At 36.0% G+C, this 22395-nt stretch overlaps 2 protein-coding genes across 2 annotated transcripts; both read left to right on the plus strand.

Moving 5' to 3' along the window:
- Positions 1-1531: 1531 nt before the first annotated feature.
- Positions 1532-20810, plus strand: LOC129802290 (lipoyltransferase 1, mitochondrial). Its single transcript, XM_055848005.1, has 5 exons — positions 1532-2505; positions 2566-2963; positions 3037-3144; positions 16205-16308; positions 19792-20810. The coding sequence occupies exons 1-5, from the start codon at positions 2394-2396 to the stop codon at positions 20207-20209; spliced, it is 1140 nt and encodes a 379-aa protein (XP_055703980.1). The 5' UTR covers positions 1532-2393; the 3' UTR covers positions 20210-20810.
- On the plus strand, positions 1799-1966 carry LOC129802291 (uncharacterized). The gene has a single exon (XM_055848006.1). It carries the CDS (start codon positions 1799-1801, stop codon positions 1964-1966), a length of 168 nt encoding a protein of 55 aa, XP_055703981.1.
- Positions 20811-22395: the final 1585 nt, after the last annotated feature.

Here is a 22395-nt window from a genome sequence, read left to right on the forward strand (position 1 = left end):
GAGCGGCACGGATGGGCACTATAAAAACCATCTCGCATAAAAAACACCCTCAAGGTTTTATACTTAAAACAATATGACAGTGGCAGTATACGGAGGTCAATGAAAGATCTATACAGAGATTCGTACTTGTTTTTAGACAGGATTGGCCTAAGTGAACTTCTCCGCGCCATACTGTGATCCTGCCAGTCCTCACGTATTCATCTGAGACGTGGGTCCTCAGCAAACAGAATTGCGAACTCTTAGCCGCGTTTGAGAGGAGGATCCTACGACGGATTTTTGGCCCCATATGTGAGAAGGGACGATTCCGGACCGGAGTCTATACAACCATGAGGTGTATGAGCGCTACCGAGAGGTAACTGTCGTTAAGCAAATACGGCTCCGGTGGGCTGGTCATCTGGTGCGCAAGGATGAGGACGACCCAGCCTGGAAAGTCTTTAGCGGCGGACTCTATGCTACGAGGAGACGAGGCCGACCCAGCCTCAGATGGTAGACGGCGTGGACCAGGACGCCAGCTCATTAGGGGTGCGGAATTGGAGAACAGTGGCGCGTAACAGGCTCGAGTGGCGACGGGTCCTGAATCAGGCCAAGACCAGTAATTGGTTGTAGCGCCGGATAAGTAAGTAAGTAAGGTACTACGCATCATAACATTTGGTCCTGTTCACGGGAGCACCCAACCCCAGGGACCCTCCTACAGCTTTGCCACTGAACAAAATGTGATAAAGTGACGGACTCTGTGGTACATGTCCAGACGGTCCAGACACCCTGCGAAACATAAAGAATAGAAGAAGCAGCAGCAAAAAAATATTTGGAGCAATATTTCTTCTAAAAATATCAGAATTTGTCTCTTGATCGATCATTGAACTGAACCATCAAGCAGCTGAAGGAGAAAAGCGTGATGAATTATCCCATTTTTTGGATTGATTTCTTGCTCCCATGTGGTCTTTTGAGTCCAAAGTTCTTCCTTATTTCCTAATAGAACATTTCTCTGATTTCTTCACATTTGGTCATTTTTACTGCTAAATTAAAAAAAAAATGATCTCTGACTCTGCTGATCTTGAAAGAGAAGTCAAGATCAAATCGAGTGGATCAATCTGCATAAAGGACAGAGAGATCAGTTGATGAGGAATCATGCGACGCAAAATGCATTCCTATCGACTTTCTACGCATGTGCCGCATAGAAACAAATTGAGAGCAATCCGGAGCTCAAAGCGTGATCTCTCCCAATCTTATCGTTGTCGCCCTGGAACGAAAGGCTCTGTCAAGACGACCTAAATTTCATCTATCACCGAAAATCTTCCCCCTCGACTTTGCCGGCCCGTGTTTGTCTGTCGCGTGGAGATGTTTGCCACCCACACTTCTGGCCAGAGAAAGAGGGAAATGCGACAAGGTTTTTTTTGGTGATTATTGATGCCACGATCAGCTGAGGGTTGTTCACCTCTGGCCATCGGATGAATTGTCTGACATGCCCGAAAATGGCCGAAAATCAAACCGAAGCTGTGGCTATAAAAGCCAAACCAAGGCCTATTCCGATAGCTATTCATTGCGAAGCAAGCATCGTGGCTGGTTGATTGTGAAGATAAAGAAATCCCAGTTTGGGAGCAGTACAGAGAGTGAGTGAGGAGAGAGGAAAAGTGCAAAAAGTGCAAGTGAATAAATACGCCAAGCTTTATTCAATTGAAACGCAGTGGAATATTCCACTTCAAAAGTGGGCTGTGTGTGTTCTCCCTCCCGGACAAATCTTGCATTGGTCCCGGAAACCCATCCGTCTGTGCATTGACTGTGACAAGATAAGGAAGGAATGCCAAAGAACTGTAGCAAAGATTGTCTAGGTCTTCGATACCGCATTAACGGACTCCACCAGGGATTCAAGTGGCTCCATCAGACCATTGAACTTCACGAATATCTCATCTCCATGACATCCGACTACACGGATAACTCAGAGTGTGCTTTCATTGGGAAACAATAGATTATACTGCCCAAAAAGCCAAAGATTCCTCTTCAAAACCTGGTCAGGAGAGAACCCAATCTGAGGAAAATATCAATTTTCTCACGCGGTATCGAACAAATGGACAAAAATCAAATCAGCAAATACTAGAAATAAACACTAGTGCAAAGTTTATGAGAACCTAAAGTGCCTAAGAGTGAGGAATTGTGCAGAAAAAGCCCTGAAACAAATCATCCCCTTTTTTGAACATAACCCCCAAATTTTATTAAAAAAAAAAGTTTGACGTGCGATTTTTCTAAATTTCCGGCTCTAATTGTGTGTGAAAGTGCTCTAGAAGTATCAATAAAATACCTAAAAGTCCCCTTTGAGTGGAAAAGTAACTCCCGGACGGGAAAAAGAGTGATATTTCAGAGTTTTTTCCCATAAAGAAAAGTTTTTAATATAAAAAATGGCTGCTGCTCTTGTGAGAATTCGGGCAATAGGCTTCAGAGCCACAGCCCTTGTGCCCCATCGTGGGTTTGCGTCTGCACTTGAGGGTGGCAAGGATGGACGTGTCGAGGGTGAGTGCAATTTAGGGTTGAGTGTTTGGGAAAATTTCACGAAATTTTTAATAAATCCAGGAGAAATTAAGAAATCCGTCTTCATCTCCCAATCCTACGATATCTTCACCAATTTGGCCCTCGAGGATTGGATTTATCGCAATTTCGACTTCAAGAACCACCATGTGCTCATGCTGTGGAGCAATAATCCTTGTGTGGTGATTGGACGACACCAGAATCCCTGGGTAGAATCCAATATATCCGCCCTGGAGCGAAATGGGGTGGTTCTGGCGAGACGAAATAGCGGCGGTGGGACTGTCTATCACGATAGGGGCAATCTCAATTGCACCTTCTTCACGCCACGTGAACGGTACAATCGCAAGTACAATCTAAACCTCATCACCAGGGCACTATTCCGTGAGTGGAGCATTAAGGCAGACATCTCCGATCGCGATGATATCCTTTTCCGCGGCAAGAAGGTGAGAGAAAATCTATACCTTGAACTTGGAAGTTCTCCCGTTATTCTGTATTGAGGAAAAAAAATCCCTTTAGATTTCAGGAACTGCTGCAAAGTTGGGCCAACCCAATGCCTATCATCACTGCACCCTTCTCGTCAACACCAACAAGGATCAGCTGACACAGGCTCTTGTTATGGAAAAGGTAAGTTTTTCTCAACTCATAGTCATAAATGTTATGGTTCTCTTTATATTGTCGCTCTTTTCATGGAATAACTCTAATTGAGCTGTAAAGTTTATAAAATGCGTCATTACTCTAAATTAAGCAGCAATTATTTGGGTAATGGCCAAGAGCAATGCTCTGTTTGTGGACCAAATTGTGCATGATTATTTATCTGCAATAAGAAAATGCGTTGAAAAAATTATTTTAGTCACCCAAGACACTCTACATTGGTATTTTCAAAAATTCCATTTATAATAGAGTCACATTGATCGTCTATGATTTTTGTTTCTAATCTAAAACGTAGACGTAGATTCTAAGTTTTTCTATGTTTTCTATCATATTTGAAACTACATTAGCGCATCTGGTGTTGGTTTTATGAACTTCATCAATTCTAGAGAACTTTCGTACATTTAAAGTCCTAGAACATCCTCTAAGTGGAGAATTCATTTGATCCTATTGAATCTGAGTTGGACATGTAAATTCATAAATCGTCAGACCCAAAAAGAACACTAAAAAGTTCAACATTGTTGAATACTTTGTAATCTACATGTTTTTCGCAAAAAAAATGGCGGACCCAGGGTAGTGACATAGCGACATTAGCTCTAAAAAATGCGACCGGTTGCAGTTTAAATTTGTTCCTGTTTTAGTACACATTTCATGGGATATCTTCAAAACTACGTAGAATTCCAATTTTGGGTTTTTGGTTGCCTATTCAATATTAAGTTGATTTTATGTTATATTTGTATTTTTTATTAAATAATTCTACAATGACAAAAAACAGCTAATAAACTCAAAAGTTTTTTAGGCAAGCTAGAAACATATGAGAAATATATGAAACGTCATGCCTCTGGCGGAACCAATCGAACATCTTGATTGTGGTACTTAGTTCCATATTTGGATTGCAGAACTTGCGTTTGATTCCACAGCTGGATTTCGATTCTCTAAAAGTGTCTCGGCTAAATAACTTAACCCATTCAGTCAATGTACCAGAAATATTTTAGATATAATGTTCATATTTCGGGATTAGTTTCCTACAGATTAATAGATGAATTTTTTTAAAAGAATAAATTTTTATCTATTATGGGGGCGCGGGGAGCCCCTGTCAAACACACGTCTTAACGGTCACTGAATTTAAATTCTGTGCATTAATTAATTACAAACTCTATTGCTTTAGATAGAATAACTATCCAATAAAACAAATTGGCAATTAGAATTCAAATCAGGAAAGAGGAAAGAGGCCAATTTTATCAAATTCGACGGGATGTCGTATTTTCCGTCCGCCATTTTGAGCAAAAATTTTGCATGACTACAAAGCGAGAAAAGACCAACAAAATGTATTCCCGTCTCTGTTGCGCTATTTTTTCAAGTAATTGGAGGACTAAAGTAATTAAAAATCCATTCCCGACAGAAATTCGAATATAAATTGCCCAGAAATAAATCATCTAAAATCACTCAATTTGCGTATGATGTATAATACCATGGTAAAGAATGGGTTAATAAGATAATTAACTTTCTCTTTGCACAAAATATCGTTGATGTTCGAAAAATCAAATACTATATCGATATCGAGTTTTCTTACTAAAAGTTTTCACCAATTAATAAAAAAAAACATTGAAATATCCATAGAAAGGAGGTGTCAAAAATAGTTACTCAATTATTATGGAGAGGACAATTTTATTCAGTTATTATGAACAATCGAGGCATTTCGAAATTCTTCTAAAAAACACGGCAAAAACGATAGTATAATCACTTCTTGCTACTTATAGTTAAGAAAAGTCACAATTAAGATATTAAAAAGGTGATTAACCAGAAAAAGCAAAGCTGAATGTATTCTTTTAATAATATTCTTCAGAATAATTGAGTTTAAATTAAACCAATCAAGTGGCAACGGTGTGTTGGGGACCAAGTTCCCTGGGTCGAACAAAATCAAGAGTTAGTGGACTGTACAGTAGAGTCTCGCTATAGTCCATATTTGGTTTCAAATTTGACACTTGGGTCGCACTATAGTCCATGTAATTTTTTAAAATTATCAACGATTTTTAGTATTGAAATTGCTCGACGACTTCCACTTTCTTCGCGATTGTGGTACTTGTCCTTGCTCTCTTCATTGTGGATCACAATTATCACAACTACTTAATAAAGTTTGCCAAAAATATTAAAATAATTATGCATGTCGCATACTAAAAAACATAACCTAACTTAAAATCAGTGTTTTGAAATCAACGGTCGATAAATTGTGGACTATAGAGCGATGGCCTATAGCGAGACTCTACTGTATTTATTTTAATCAATGAAATTCACGGGTGGCGGACTGCAAGGACTTAAATACACTGAGAGAAATCCGAAAAAGTTAAAATAACATTCCGGAAATGTTAATTTTACCCTGCAGTATTGATCCAAAATCGGTGTAAGTATTACACTTTTCAAGTGTATTAGGGGTTAAAATTACCTTTTGTCATGTTAATTTTACCCTTAAAAAGGTGTAAAATTAACATTAAAAAATGTTGATATATTTTTACACCTAAAAATGTTAAAGTTCTGAGGAAAAAAAGTTAATCGCACCCTCTTTTTTTCTCAGTGTAATTATGGCTGTGACTGAATTGCTGAATATATAATTTTAATACGTGCGTGTTGATGGTCCGTAAATCATAAATCTACATTTCAATTCATTTCTTTATAATCTTTATCCTGATGCCATATTGAATTTCTTTCAATCCTCTATCAAACCTGTCAAGTTATAAAACTCTTTTTCTTGACTCAGGTCTTACCTTGATCGTTTTCCAAGGAGTTCAGCAAAAAAATATACAATAAATATTACTAAATTTAATGGGATTTTATAATGAAAAAATATCCTAACTTACGCAAATTCCTTTCCTAAAAGAATTACACAACTGCACGTCACGCCACGCTTTCTACAAAAAGACTGAAAAGTATGCCGGAAAGGCTTACATAAAAAGAAACTTTCAAATTAATTCCGCCAGTTGGTGCTCGTGTTTCCAACAAGGTGGTTACAAAGCTGGCGAAAGTGGTAAAAAATGGCGACTGTACTTCTGAAAAATGGCGAGAAATGTTTGTTCCACTATAATTTGGCCACTACGTGGACAAAATGAGAAGTAAAAATTCATTTATTTTGGCTTTCGAAACCAATCTCCGAATGTTTTTCCTCTTGTGGAAACTCCGGGCTATGAGCGCTCGGTTTTGCCAGTTTACTACTTTTCTAAAGGACTTCACTTGTTATTGAGACACTTGTGTTAAGTATGAGTTGCCATAGTTGACATAAACAATCCTAATGGCGCTGGCACACCTTTTCAATTGAGTGAAATTTTATCGATTGAAATTTTACTTCCTACTCCTTCAAACTAAAATAAGATATATTTATCTCGTTTTATCAAATGAAAATTGGAATTTCAATTTTAATTTGACAGAAAGGAACAGCTACATCTGATTTCAATTTGAAAGAGAAAGAGGTAAAATTTCAATCGATTGAATTTCACTCAATTGAAAAGGTGTGCCAGCGCCATAAGTGAATGCTTTCTGCTTGGCACTTTGATGAATAAAATGTTCTAATTCTAATCTAACGGTCCAAACCGAACAAGTTCTACAGCCGAGACACTTCCGTTACAATTATTGACAAATGTATGGATAAAATTGAAATTCTCGTGGCTGAGAGCCACCTCAAAATTCAGCCAGGAAAAGCTTCGTATTTAATGCTGTCAGTAGATGAATTCACATAAAAAGAAACGGATTTTGACCTAGATCCTTCTCCTTCTTTATTACTCAAACAACGTATCGGAGCTTGTTGGCTGCTTCTCCTAAAGGACTCCTCAAAAGAAAGGAGCCAATAAGCTCCGAAACGTTGTTTTAGTATAATAAAAGAGAAAAAGGATCTAGATCAAAACTTGTGTATTTTTATAGGAAGTACTTTAGCCACCATGTGGACAAAACGAGAAGTAATTTTTTCTTGGACTTAAACCGATCTTCGTAAACGACGCAAAACAATTTAATCATTTTGACCGTAGTGTCACATAAGATTGATATTAGTATTAAGAAAAGTCGGAAAGAGAAGTATATAGTATCCAAAATTTCAAATGGAAAATCACGTGTGTTAGAAAGAGTACACTCTAGATGAGTAATATGATGGGTAAGATATTACTGCTCCTATTAATTGCTTTCTGAATCGTATTAAAGGCAATTCGAGCAATTTTCCATGCGTGCCAACTGTGATTCGGTCAGTTTTTGAGTGAAACGCGAAAGAGAGGCAAGATAAAACACTTGCTATCTTTTTTGGCATTCTCGCAGTTCAGAAAGTATTAATCTTAATATTAATTTTATATGTGATATGGTCATGCGAGACACTTCGAAATTCTGTTTTTGGGATATTTTAGTCGAATTAATTCAATGGGAAAGATTCTGGATATATCGGCGACATTTCGAAAGATAGCATAGGGTGGAATAACCGGCTATCGCCATGTTTAGGAAAAAATTAAATTCATTTAATCATAACTTTTGAATCCTTGTTACAAGATAAGTCAAATTTAACACAAAGTCACTTAGATGTATTGGCTCTAGATAAGTGAAAACAATAATCCTAGAACATAACGCTGGACTACTTAAAAAACTGATTTTTATTAATAATGCAAAAATAACCATTTCGTCGCCACTTTTTACCACTTTTCGCCAGTTTTGTAAAATTTGTAACCACTTCTCGCCACCCACTTGAAAAGAACCACACTCGGTTATTTTAGGCAATGCTATGAAAAGAATACATTCACCATTTCTCTTTCCTTGTGATCACTCTATTATTACTCTCTTTAAATGATTTTTCTTCACTTTTATTTGAGAAATCAAATTATGGGGCTTTTGCAGAAAGTAAACAATGCAGATTTGACAACTGAGAATGTACGAAGTGAAGTTAGCGTCGCCTATTGAAAAGATATGGCGACAGGTGGTAAAATCAATTCCAGAATATTACCACTTCTCGCCATGCCTCATTTTTATACAAAAATAATATAAAATGAAATATTAATTGACTAAATACAAATTTTATGTATTCCACAAGTGCAATTAAATATTCAATAGACAAATTATTTACCCAAATAGGTATTTTTGGCCTGTTGAAAATTTGACGACACTTAGTACATTTGGTAAGAGATGTTGGATTCGATGCACTTGCTTAAAATATTGCTCTAAAAAGTGATCAAAATCGTGAATCCAAAACGAATAATAATTATTTTTCGATTCTATGCGTAGAAGCAGAAACAATACAAAAAAATTGCGACTCATTTATTTCATAAATTGCGAAAAATAGCGATTTCAATGTAAAGTGGCGAGAAGTGGGGCACTGGCGAGAACTGGTGATTCCACCCTAGTATGTAGTAATAATTCTTTGGTAACACCGAATAATTCGGAAGTAGTAAAAAATCAAATGTATTTGGAAAACGTCTTTCTCTACATTCGACTGTCCAAGAATAACGTCTAGTTATTAAATGCATCTTCAAGTCTTTAATTTTTCCATCCTGAAATTAAGATCAAGATATTAATTCGTAGAGCGAAGTGGACCCCATTTGAACTGAGGTACCTTTGAAAATGGTATTTTTTCTCTTATTTTTAAAAGAATTGCGGCATATCATGTAATTTTGCTTCTCAATTGGCTTGTGAAGATAAATTATCACTGTAAGATATAGTTCCATTCAGAAGGGTGACATTAGCTCTGAAAAATGCGACCAGTTTTAGTGTAAATTTTTTCTTGTTTTCGTACACATTTCACGAAATATCTTCAAACCTACATAGGCTGCCAATTTGGGGTTTTCGGTTGCCTCTTCGTTATTAAATTGGCTTTTATTTTGTATTAGTATTTTTTTGTTAATTCATTCTACGATGACAGAAAACGGCTAATAAACTCAAAAGTTTTTTCGGCACGCTAGAAACATATGGGAAACATAGGAAATGTCATGGTTCCATTTAGAAATAGGAGAAAAGAGCCCAATTTCAAAGCTGCCCCACAGCCCTCTGAAAAGTTCATAGGAAACCGTAAGTTGACATCTCTTACCGTTCTCTCTCCAGATGGAGTTTTCTCAAGAAATTTCGTGAGAGGACCTATAAATATTTCGTCAATTGCAGTTACTGTAAGAAGATAATATTAATTGATCAATTCATTAACAAGATATCCCCAAGTCACAATCAAAACTCTTTGACTTATACTGAAACTGCGTAGAAACAGAAACTCGTGGCAAGGAGGAAAAATCTCTGAGACGTGTGTATAGTATTGTGATATTCTGAAAATAGAAGCGTGAAGAAAAAAAAAAAAGAGATCTATCAATTTATGATCAACTCTTGCCCCTCATCCTTCTTGATTTTGCTATCAAAATACGCTCATGATGAGAAGCAAAAGCGAAAAAATAGAGCAATAAAATGTTGTGTCGCGATAGAGAGTCCGTGTCCGACAGAAACCAGAAAAATACATTTTTTTTTTTAAATTCTGCGAAAGGCACAAAAAATATAATTGAAGGGATTAGTTAAATTGATAAGTATGAGACGGATTTAAGGGTAGAATGTGACCACAGAAAGCTAGACACTGCTGTTAATCCTCCAAGTTTTCTTGAAAGGAGGAAATGTTAAAATGGGCGAGCTTGAAGGTGTTGAACATTGCTCGATGTTCTTTAGAGTATAATATTTTGTTGGTGTGTAATCGTCAGTGATTCGCTCTATTATGATTTTTTTGGGTCACACGAGTTATCGGACACATGAAAATTGCCTTTGTGACTTTAGCTTTTGAAGACTATGGGAGATTAGTGATAATTTTGCGCTTCTTCTTTCCCCCCTTCGGGCTTTTGCGTGAGTGCTAAAGTTTAATGGAATAAAAAAATTCTCTACACACGCTGAACTTTTGATCTAAGGGAGATTCAAATACAAAACAATTTAGCAAATTTTACTAAATCATTGCTTATATTGTCTAAAATGAACTTTTCTTTGCGAAATTCAATAAAAGCTACTTGTAGCAACTTGTGATGAATGGTATCTCAAGAACGTGCGATAACAATGTATTATTGACTAATAATAGATCTTATCGAGTTTATTTCTTTATTTTTGCGGTTGTTATGCCAAATCAGTACAGTTGCAGCAGCTGATGCTTATTATACCCACTACTTTGTATGCAATTGCATCAATCAATCTTCTCTACATTGTCACTGTCGTACATTTCAGAAGTGTGATGTAACGAGTAATTTTGTTTATGACCAACAATACGTGAGGAAGATTTTTTAAATAGGCAGACTGAAAATTATATTGCAAAATGTGATTTAGTTTGGGGTAAGTGTATCAAATTTCGGTCAGCTTGCAATTTCGGCCACTTAAAACTTTGCCGCTTACATGCAACTATGCCGAAATTTGGTACACTTATTATACTTTTCATTTTGAATGATGTTTTACGTACGGAAAATGTTCATAAATGTTTGTAAACTCCCACTGCACTGGAGACTTACACTCGTATATCGTATAACCAACAAACAAGTTTGTAAAAGTTTGTGCTTTTTTCATATTGTTACGATTTCGGGGGAGAAAAAAATCTGCTAGCTCTTAGCAACCATCAACCAAATGAAAGAATAACTCAAAGAAGACCTTATTGGTGGTCTAGACTAGGGTCCATTTATTGTTCTCCTGCTTTACAAATCCAGGAGCTTCTTTTACATCTTACTCCTCGTAAACCTCACCATCTTCTCGGAAGCTAGACAAACAAATTGTGGAGATTGGACTCCCTTCTTCCTTCTGAAAGTGACCGCCTTTTCTCGCCTCAAAGTGGCAGCCTTCTTCCTTCTCTGCCGCCTCCTACATGCATTGGTAGGTCTTATAATCCACCCCAGGTCTCTGACGGGGTGTACGCTTTTCCTGAGGTCGTTCTCCTCGTCCGTAGACGAGTTCCAGCAATCCAGTAAGCTCTGTGAAGGGGAAGGGCCAGCTAGGACGAAGTCTCCCGAGCGTGTTGGAGATTTCACTAGCTTATGCCGCTCTGCAGAGGTTCTTTCCTTCTCTAACTGTCGCTCCACAGAAGTAGCCCATAGCCCACTTTCAATGCTCCCTGCCGCTTGCTCAATCAACAGTCATTGCCGCTTTCTATTTCTCCCGTCGTTTTCCTCTTCCTTTCGTCATTGGGGGCCACTCTTGGGACGAATACCCTCCGGAAAACAGTTCTCATCAGGGGCATGACGTTTCCTATGTTCCCATATGTTTCTAACGTGCCGAAAAAACTTTTGAGTTTATTAGCCGTTTTCTGTTATTATGGAATGAATTAGCAAAAAGTACAAATACAAAATAAAAGCCAATTTAATATCGAATGGGCAACCGAAAACCCCAAATTCGCAACCTACGTAGTTTCGCAGATATCTCGTGAAGTGTGTACGAAAACAGGGAAAATTTACACTAAAACTGGTCGCATTTTTCAGAGCTAATGGCTCTCAAGATTCCTGAATTCATTGCCAGTTACTTGGGCAAATTCTCTGTGGGTCGCCCGAGGATACCGAGGCGGAGTCTCATGGAATCGCGCTCGGCTAACCGGGGCAGATTCTAGAAGAATCTGCCCCGGTTCGGTGGAGGATCTGCGGATTCCTGAGGAATCGCCCACGGATTATTATTAATCCATCCATTTGTAGTCCGTCTATAGCCCAGTCCATCACAGTGAAAATGATCACGTTCTATCACAGTGGAAATGTCTCTTTCTGACATTCTTTTGCTTGCACCGGGCGGGACTCAAACTCACAACTTTGAGAGTCGATTCAGAGATCTCATCCGCCCAAGAGCGAACGGTCTTACCTATTGCGCCACTGAGATCCCTACGAATGACTGGGGCAGATTCGCAGGGAATCACCCACGGTCCACTTACTAGAAAAATCTCTAGAAAACTTCTCGAATCTGTGACTGCTCAGGCGATAAGACCGCAAGGTCATGTGCTGGACAACAGAGTCAATCGACAGACAGAACCCAACTCCCCGTAAGAGTCGTTTTCTCTCACTTTATCTCCTGATGCGACTTTGTGTGCTGGGCGCCAGAGCCCTATTCTATTCGTCTATGATCGCCATCTGGCGCCCAATACCTACATAATTGTAACAATATATTGCCAAGCATTCTTTTGTTCTTTTAGGGCCTCTTCGACAGGGGAACCCCTATTGACACTTTTGTTAAAATGTAGAAATTTATTTAATATATCTAATGAAATGTTAGTAATATTGCGTTTTTTCATTGATCTACGTTTTTCGATAAGGATAAGTGTTCAAATTTCGTATTCCTAATGGTACAGAGTAGGGTGTCAATAGGTCCTGATACGATTTCTTAGTGTCAATAGGTGTTCCTTTCACCCTATTTGTTGTTATTCATTTTTTATTTTCTTGCCTCTGGCAAAACTTTACGAATATCTTTTCTGTGTGTTTATGAAAATTTACAAACAAGCGCTTGGAAAAGAACAACAAATGCTTGTCAATGGATCGTGCTTGAAAGTTCATGGAGAGTTGTGATTGCAATGGAATTTCCGACTTCAAATTCCACGGAAAACTTACTGGAATTTTAGCGTCAAATTCCGCGGATTATTGCAATTTGGACTTCAAAAGTTCCTAAAAATTTTTCCAATTGATTCTCTTTTGTTATCCTGGAGGGGAATTCTGTAATTTTCGTGGCATTATCACGCGTGAGTTCGAAACCTGACAATGCCATTCGAGCTTTTTTTGTCATATCATATGAGTTCGAAAATGCAATTCATTGAATTTTTAATGAAATCCCTTTACTTGATGATTTTATGAAAATATAGTACGTCTTGGTTGATTTGTTTAACTAAATTTATTGTCATTTGAATTGCCAGAAATCGCAAATATATGACTTCTGACAATGTCACGTGATCTGAAATGGCAAAGTCATGGCTACAGAATCGCATTTTCGAAAAAGCACTCCTAAGATTTGAACCCAATTTGTCATATGGCATTTCCAGAGCGTTATAGAATTCCCCTCCTGGTTGTCCATTTAAATCTCCGTTTAATCAGAAGCATCACGAAATTAAAGATTCTAGATCTATCTAGATTCTAGAGATAATCTGAACAAACAAAATTGATCGTGTTGTTTGTTGATCCCTTTATGAAGCACTTTGGTAGATTTAGCATAAGTCGAAATAACTTGGCTGCAAGCCAGCTGATTACAATGCACTTTAGTTGTTGTGTTTCTTAATTTTTTTGTCTAAATTCACTTCTCTATATTTACAAAAATGAAACAAGAAATGTCTGGTAAAATTTTCCACGCAAAAATTCTCTGGATATTTTTGGACGATAATGGCTTAAAATCGTAATTTCGTTCTATTTATTTTTATCAGACGATTATAATATTTTGCGTGAGATATTTGTCTGCAGCAAAAAAAAAATGTCTGTGAATATTACAAAGGAAGAATATTTTCGGTATCTTACTCAGTTGCATAATTAATCAATGACTAATTTTTCCATTACTGCAAAAAGAGGAGAAAAGTTAGTTTTTTTTATGTTAATTTGACAATAATAAAATTGACTGAGCTTGTGGGGACAAATACAGCGAAAGGAATAACAGCTGAAGGCATGTAAATAAGAATTGAAAGAGCAAATGAAAATTACAAATTGTAATTAGTGGATGTTATTTATATTTGACTTGTTTGTTCCATTAAGTGATGGAAAATTCATGATATGACAAATAGATGACCACCTGATTGGGGAATTGCTGGAAAATTTCTGCCTCTAAATGAGTTAGCAACAACGTCTTGAGAAGTTATGAATCTATCATAGGGATTAACCTTGCGATTGCCAATCAAAATAAAATTACAGTGTTTTTTGATGGAATTATTTGGAATAACAAAAATTTCAAGTACTCACAATCAGGTTCGTTTAAAATGGCCAAAAACTGTAAGGATTCTGATTGAAGTATTTTTGAACAATATTCTCTATTAATTTTTTTTTAGGTTAGGTTCAACATAACCTGTAATTTTCGAATTATTCCATTGGTTAAAATCGGTCAAATAATAGAAATTCCACAAGTTTGTAAATATGATATTGAGCCTTATTCTCTTACTTAGATGGAGACGAGATTAGATTTGAATTTGAGGGTATTATCAATTTTTTTTAGGTTAAGATTAACATAACCTATTATTTTTCAAATTACTCTATTGGTTCAATAATAGAAATCCAACAACATCAACAAGACATTGAGCTTTATTGTCTCAAATAGCCAGGAGGTAGGATTTGAATTCGAGGTTGTGTTAAACATAACCTAAAACACGATAAAAATATTCTTTATTCATCTTTTTATTGAACGTCTGGATGCAATTTTTCTCAGTAATTTAGCTTTGAATAAAGTCTTATCTGGCAAGTTAAGACGAAAACTATGCAGTAATTTTTTGAACACTTGGTCAATTTAATAAGCTTTAGGTTATGTTAGTCCTAACCTAAAAATTCAAGAAATACTTTACGTGGTAGAATCGCTAAATGTGGTCTGTATAAATTTTCAACAATAATTTATCAACGAGAAATAAAATATTAATTAAAAAAAAACTTCTTTTAATTGTAAATGCATAAAATTCTAACCTCAAAAATGTCACAGATTCTAACTATTTAAAATGTATCAGAAGTGTCTATTAGATTTTATAATAAATATAGGTAATAGCTTTGAAATTTTACAGAAATTCATATATTTATTAAACTTGAACTTTTCCTGCTATAAAATGACCATATTTTTATGGGTTAGATCATGCATAACCTCAATTTTTGATATAACTTTTTTTCTTTAAATATCTAAGAGTATCAAGACCATAAATTTGTTAGTTTTTAATAAACATAACCGAGTTAATTTGACTTTCAGACGGTTAAAATACCAATAACGTTGCATACATAACCTCAATTTCTAATATAACCTTTATTTACGAAATAAGAGAATAAGGACCATTAATTTGCGATTTTTGTAGCAAACAAAATCGATCTCTTAATTCATCATTCAGGTGCTCAAAATAGCAATAAAATTGTCACACTTAGACCCCGTACAACTTGTAAACCCTGTCATCTCACCTTCACGCTGTACTATTGTTAGAAACGTCAGCAACACGTGCCTTTTTTGCCTAAGCTGGCACTCATCATTCCTCATTATGCTTGCTTCTGTTACTTCTCACGCAACGACAGCCATTCATCAGCAATTTAAATTTTAATTGTGAACATAAATTGTAAAACTGTTACAAATTATTGGCATATACGATCTGTGATTGAGGGTTACTGCCTTTTACCTAATGAGAATTATCGTGATAAGTCGGCGGCAACCACAACCAAGCATTAACTGAGAAGAAATTTTTGAGGTTATGACAAACATAACCTCGAACTTTAAAATGAAAATTGAATCAATTTCTAACCTCAGAAACTATTGACCAATTGTAAGAGTAGTAATTTCATCTAAAACTAAAATTCATTGTAATATTTTTATTGAAATTTTCTCTAGTGAATTAAAGAATTGAACATTTAAACCTTTTTTGAGGTTAGAATTAGGAGAAAAAAACACAACAAGAAGATTTATTTATTTCGTGAGATCCCAAAACTTATACAACGTTGTCGAATTGAGGCCTGCATGCAAATAAAAAAATAAAAGGTTTATAGGTTAGAATTCGGTATAACCTAACAATTAACCTAACTTTTTTTGAATCAGGAGATTAAAGTCCATCTGTTTTCAAAACAAATGGGTTACGTTTTGCTCTATCTTTCCTGGAGTTTGAGCTATAAAAATATGCGGAAAAGTAAAATACCATTTTCACACAAATATACTACTGTTTTTTTTCAATATACAAAGGAATAGAACTTCTCAATTGACGCTCACTCGAAAAGCTGATAAAAGAAATTTATTATTTGTTCACTCTGCGATAAACTCTGTGAGATTTTCTTTGACCATTACTCTCTGTTGCTAATCTTATTGATGGCGAAAACATGGCCTTTTTTTTAAATTGCAAATGAATTTGCTGCTACTTGAGAAATGAAGAGAATTGTATTAAAGTTGTGTAAATATTTTGCAGGGCGACATTCAGAGTCGAGCAACAAAATCAGTTCCAGCTCAAGTGAAAAATTTAACAGATGCCAACAAACAAGTCAATGTGCCTCAATTACTCTCAGCCATTGGGTAAGTTACATAAACTCTCTTATTTTTTTGTTTTTCTGTCAATTGATTTTCATGAGGTATTATCGTCTATTGGACACTCGTGTGAAGCATTTTATTGGGCATTTTTGGAATGTGAAGTCTTCGCTTGAAGATATTTATTTTGTTTTTAGATAGCTTTTGGGCATCAAGAGGATGTGGCAATGTTTAAAAATACAATCCAATGTATTTTTAAACATTCACCAGCTTTTGATAGAGCTCTTGTATCAAAATAAGATTGTTGTAAATCTCTTCTTAACCTACAAGAAGAAATATGTGTTCATGATGTAAGAATATATTTCTCGTGATTTTATTATGTTCAGTTTATGAATAAGAATACAGGAGAATAGTCAATCTTCTATAAGCAAACAAATAAAATTCGGTTCAATCTTGAACGTATCGTAATGCCTGACCCAGTTTTTCAAATTTTAATCCGCAATTTCCTAAAAAAAAATAATTTGAAATTGAGGTTAAGTAATTTACTAAAGAGGTTATGTTGTGTGAATTTCAGGTTATGTCAAGTATAACCTCAAAAATCGGGAAAGATTTAAGTTTAAACACATTTCAGTCAGACATTTAATCAGAATAAGAAGACATGACTGAAAAAACGTTTCTCAAGTATTCGTATTCGTGGTTCCCGTGGTTCTAACTATTTGAGTGTTTGTGATATTTCTCAAACTGATAAATTTTATTCTGTATTTGAAACTTTGGAATTTCTTTTAAAACTTGTTTTTGTTTAAGGTTAAGTCAAGCATAACCCCAAATTTTCACGGAATATCTTTATTTACTCTTTCCGGACCGCAGCATATGCTGCAAGCCAATTTCACAATTTTTAATCAAAAATATCTAAGCTCAGGAATTAATTGAGGTCCTACAAAAAATATCTTACATTTGGACATCCTTATAGTTTGTAATCATCCAAAAGAATTGAATTTTTCTCGGTTCTGAATAATTAAAAAACATTGTTTTTCATAGAATATTCATATGCTTCTTTGGGTACTACAGTCCCAAAAGAGACGAAAGAGTTAAACAAGAGAATTAGGTCCATTGTGTCTTATTTTTACTTTATTATAACCTGTTGTTTTATTATAACCTCAAAAATGTAGGTTATGTATATTTGATGCAAGAGAATAGCTAAATATGCCATGAAGAGGATTTTTTATCGTTAACATAACCACAATAGGAAATACTGAATCTAAAAGTATTCTTTTGATCTTAATTGCATCAAATTCTAATTCTAAATAAGACATCCTGTGGCTCTTCTTCTGATTCTCTATCGTAACTTAGCGTGTGTCTCTATGATAATTTCTCGTTTTTATTGAAATATTGAGTAGTCTGGTAGTGCAAGTTCCTTGTTTGAATTTAGTCAACTTGCGTTAGCTTGCGGATCTGCCTGGTCCTAGGTCATTTAAAATCGCGAAGTGGTCGTCGTCATATTGATGAATTGCATGCACTACTTCTGATATCCCCCCTATCGGTGCTCTGTGTGTTCTAGACCTGGCTTGGCCCTCCTGATTCGGATGATGCCGTTAGTATTCAGAGATTTCGTCTCTTCCCCTTGTCACAAAACTTGATGATTATAGAGTCCTTTTTGGAGGTTGCTTATGTCAGAATAATTTGATCCTTACTGGTGACTAATATTGTTGCGAACCTGCTTTGAAGCATGCCCTACTTAGGGGATGCTGCACAGCGTTCTTTAGGGGTCGAGTGTGGTGCACTGGTGAATTTTTAATTTATCCTTATACTTCATGCGAGTAACATATACTCGCAGCGAAGTAAGTCGAGTATGTGTGCTCTCATTATTTAAGTTTGAGCTTGGGTATATCATCCGCGCTCGAGTGAGTGAATAAGTGCAGCAACTATCCTTTGTGCATCTTTTCACCGTCGTTCTTGATTGAGCGCGAATCCCTCCTCTGTGCGCTTTTATAGCTGCACGAGATCATCTTCTTTACTTCCCCTCATAAGGCTCTGGATAAGGTCGTTCCCACGATCTCTGACGGTGACGACTTTCTTCCACTTTCGTGAAGAAGAAGGCAAATCTTTGGCTGGATTAGCCTTCTTCTTCAATTCTCCTTTCAAAATTCCCCAGTATTTCTCAATGGGGCGCACTTCTGGAGTGCAGGGCGGGTTGACCTTCTTATCTACATATTTGACATTGTTGTTGGAAAACCATTCCAGGGTGGCTTTTGCGTATTGACATGATGCCAAATTAGGCCAAAATAGAGGAGGGATGTTGTGGCTTTGATACAGTGGCAAAAGCCGTTTTCGGAGACACTCTTTAATGTAGATATCTGCGTTCATCGTCCCTGTCATGAAAAATTCTTCAGAATAGCTCGCTTTTGGATTCTTTAGGTACGTGTCCACGATCAATTTGCGCAGGTTCTCTATTTTTATCACTTTTCTCAGCCAAAACACAACCTTTATTTTTTTCAGAAATGAAAAGCTGACGAAATTCTCTTGAAATGTCAAAAAATCAAAACAAAACACAATTCCTATTGTGACTAACTTCATGTTAAAAACTTGGATTAAAATCCGGGACACGCTTTATTTATTTAATAGTAATGAAACATTATAAATTCTCTGGAACTCTTAGCTTTTTGAGGTTAGAACTTTATTCACTTAAGATTAAAAGAACTTCTTACGTTAGTGTGTTTTTGGGGGAGGTAAATGATTGGCGGTCATGTACAGGGAAGATTGAGCAATTTTACAAAAGAAGGTTTACCCTACTGACTTAGGTGGCTGCAACGTCCCTTTAAGGGACCAAGCCTCTTGTACTAACCTCCTCAAGTGTTGGCGACTCTCCGTTAGCTCGCTCCAGAAATGCAGCATAAGTCGCTGTCGAAAAGTCCGTGCTATCGGAGGCTCCTTGCGAGTTTTCGTAACAATCTTGCTTTTACGGAGAGGGGTTGTTAGCCCCTCGACCAAGCCTCTCTAGAGGGACCAGTAGGGGAATTCTTTAACAATATGACAATGTCATGTGACAAATTTAATTTTTTTTATGTAGCTAATTTCGAAGAACTAATTAAAAAATCAATTGATATCAGTTACTGAGAGCTTCAGAAAGCTGCTTACAATGAGCATTAAATTCTCACTGGACTTCAATGTTGTCCTACTCCAGAATTTATCATGAAAATTCGTCATATGACATTGTCATACTGTTACAGAATTGTTCGCTAGCCCTAGGTTCGTGACTTCCCATTGGGGTTGGTATCCCAATCTTCTATCACTCTTCTGAATGTACCGCGGCCACCGCGGCCTACCGCAAGGCAGAAGAGATTTTGCATTATATTTTTGAGGTTACGGCTAACATAACCTAAAACTTTTTGAATTAACCTATTGGCGATATAACTGAATGAGGCTTATTTTTGTAATATCTCATGAGAAAATACCACGAGCCCTTTGAGATTGAGACCTTTACATCATTGCCTATTTTTTTTTGTTCTTTCCAATTTTAAAAATATTCTTTAGGTATGAGTTTCTGCGCACAAATGCCACAGAGTTAATTGATGGTGGAAGGGAATTGGTGATGAAACAGCGAGGATTTCAGCTGATAAATCCCACTGAGAAGTGGTTTCCGGGCATCACGGCACTCAGGGACAACTTTGAGGCCTGGGACTGGCGTTTTGGGCGCACTCCCAAGTTTTCGGTGGAAAAGAGTATTGAACTGAAGTCTGAGGAGAAGATTCACAGTGTGAAGCTGCATGTGGATGTTGAGGGGGGAATTATGACGGAGATTGCACTGATTCTGTCACCGGGAGGTGAGAGAATTCCGGTGGTGTCCAGTCTCAAGGGACGAGAGTACAGCGATGACAATCTGAATGGAATTATTGCGGCTCTGAAGGGAGTGAGTGCGGAAAATGTAAAACTAGCGATGAATAACTTATGAAGTCTGACGATTGATCACCTCGGAGACAACTAAAGTATTTTCCACACACTTTTGTAAGCAAACGATCGACAAAGGTAGAAAGAGGCCTTGAATCACGCGAAAGACTGAGAAAAAATTAAAAAAAAAGAAAACCTACAACTGAAAGAGAGTTGGAATACAAACTCTAGGTAGAATAATATCCTTTTTGTTTATTATTAGTTTATAGATGAAAAAAAAAATATTTTTTACACAAAAAAATCGCGTTTAGTAAGGAGAATATTTTTGGCTTATTTACAATTTATTTCTTTTCCCTTGGGATTGTTTTTTTTAATAAGATATAATTTAGTTTTTAGGTATTAATGCATGGAGAAAAAAATGTATTTTTTTTTCTTTTCAATTCAAGAATATAATCATATCATTTGCATCTTTGTGCCTCTATTGAATAGTTTCTTTTCTTAATAGCTAATTAACTGATATTTTTGCCACGAGCGTGGTTCAAGCGTAAGAGGAAACTCTTTATTTTTAATATTTGCTGATTGATTTTTTTTTGCGGAAAAATTTTTGGAGTGTATTTTCAATGTAATGTTAATTTATTAGTGAATAAAAATTTTGTCAAAAAGTTGATGGCTGTTTTATTTTTGGTTCGGAACTGTTGAAACTTCTGGTTGTGACTTCAGCAAATTTAACAGCTTTTTTATTGGTAAGTACATGTATTAATAAAATAGAAATCTTAAATTTAGATAAATAAATTTATTCATAATGGCTCCGGCACACCTTTTAGATCAGGAAAATTTCATAAAGTAAAAATTCGAATCCCTTTCTTTCTCACACGTTTTGAATATGTCTACTCTACTTCATTCTCTCGCACTCTTCTTCTTCTCTTAAACATCACTCCAAATTCAATTTTGTTCAATCGAATTTGGTATGCGAAAGAATGAGATAGCCATATTCAAAACATGTGAGAAAGAAAGGGTTTCGAATTTCGACTTTATGAAATTTTTCTGATCTAAAAGGTGTGCCGGAGCCATTAGGAAAGAAAAGGATGTGAATTTTGACAGCGAAATTTTCCTGATGGAAACGCTGAAACCTGTGTAGTGTAGTTTTCAGCGCCACCTTAGCGTTGATGATCAACCGTCGGATCAAAACCATGTTTTTTTTTCGAAAACGGCTCCTACAATTTCTTTTATTTATTTTTTTGATATATTTAGTTTAGGACGTGTTTCAGGCGAACATTTTATCCAAACATACCCATATGACCTAAAAATTCGTCATCTTGAATTTATGAAAGCAAAGTTTTTACTCTTCCGTACAGAAGTAGATCTTGAAAAATTCGAAAATCTATTTGAAGATCCAATAAAGCAAACCTGTGCTCGTTAAAAGTCGTCTAATATCGGAATTTTTGTGTTGATAATTCTAATGGAAATTGCAGATAGGTGTACTGGTAACATCGGTAACACTAATCCCGCTTATTCACGGTGCCATGATGAATATATTTGCGCCAAAAAGACATAATAGAAAGAAAAACTCACGTAAAAAGAAATTGTCTTCTTGATATCTTTCTCAGAATCTTGCAGAAATATAAAGAAATTAAATGCAAATATCACTTCAAATGGAAAGTTCTTAAATCGCGCACAATTCAACTGTGAGAGAGAGAGAGATAAAAACACAAATAATTCACTTGACAAACGTCTGGCGGCGCTGCGGTTGCGAAAAATCTCTAAAATGAGACAAAATATTTTCTTCTGTTATTTATGCTTATTATCAGGTCGTGTCCCTTTTTGTAATGTGTACTTTTGCATTCCTTATTAACCAAAATAGTGTTGTACAAAAGGATTTTTCTCAAACCTATCCTGAATTTTGAGACAGCTCAAAAGAATATGAGTCTTCAAGCTCAAAATTTCATCCCAATGTTTTTGTTGTAATAGCGACAATTATTCACAATTAACCCAAATAACTGTATTCAAATAAATTTTTTAAAAGGATTTTCTTGTGAAAATGACTTAACTCTAAGTTAATTTAGCAATTTTAACATTAAAAAACTCTCATTTTCACTACGTGAATTTTCGCGGCACATTGAAGAATTCCAACAGGCACCACCAAATTCACTTCGGCTTTCATTTAAGTCAGGCCTGTAATAAAGAGACTTTCTTGCTTCTTAATACTTTCGCAAGGTGGCGAAAGTTACATCCTGTTCGAATTTCGAAGTG

The sequence above is a fragment of the Phlebotomus papatasi genome, chromosome 2, assembly GCF_024763615.1.
Source record: "Phlebotomus papatasi isolate M1 chromosome 2, Ppap_2.1, whole genome shotgun sequence".
NCBI classification, from domain to species: Eukaryota; Metazoa; Arthropoda; class Insecta; order Diptera; family Psychodidae; genus Phlebotomus; species Phlebotomus papatasi.

Bases quoted from the DNA above. Each gene is read 5' to 3' on its own strand.
- LOC129802290 (XM_055848005.1), top strand. From the start codon at position 2,394: ATGGCTGCTGCTCTTGTGAGAATTCGGGCAATAGGCTTCAGAGCCACA. The intron at 3,145-16,204 runs GTAAGTTTTTCT...AATATTTTGCAG, and splicing joins AGGCTCTTGTTATGGAAAAG to GGCGACATTCAGAGTCGAGC. The intron at 16,309-19,791 runs GTAAGTTACATA...AATATTCTTTAG, and splicing joins CAATTACTCTCAGCCATTGG to GTATGAGTTTCTGCGCACAA.
- LOC129802291 (XM_055848006.1), top strand. From the start codon at position 1,799: ATGCCAAAGAACTGTAGCAAAGATTGTCTAGGTCTTCGATACCGCATT.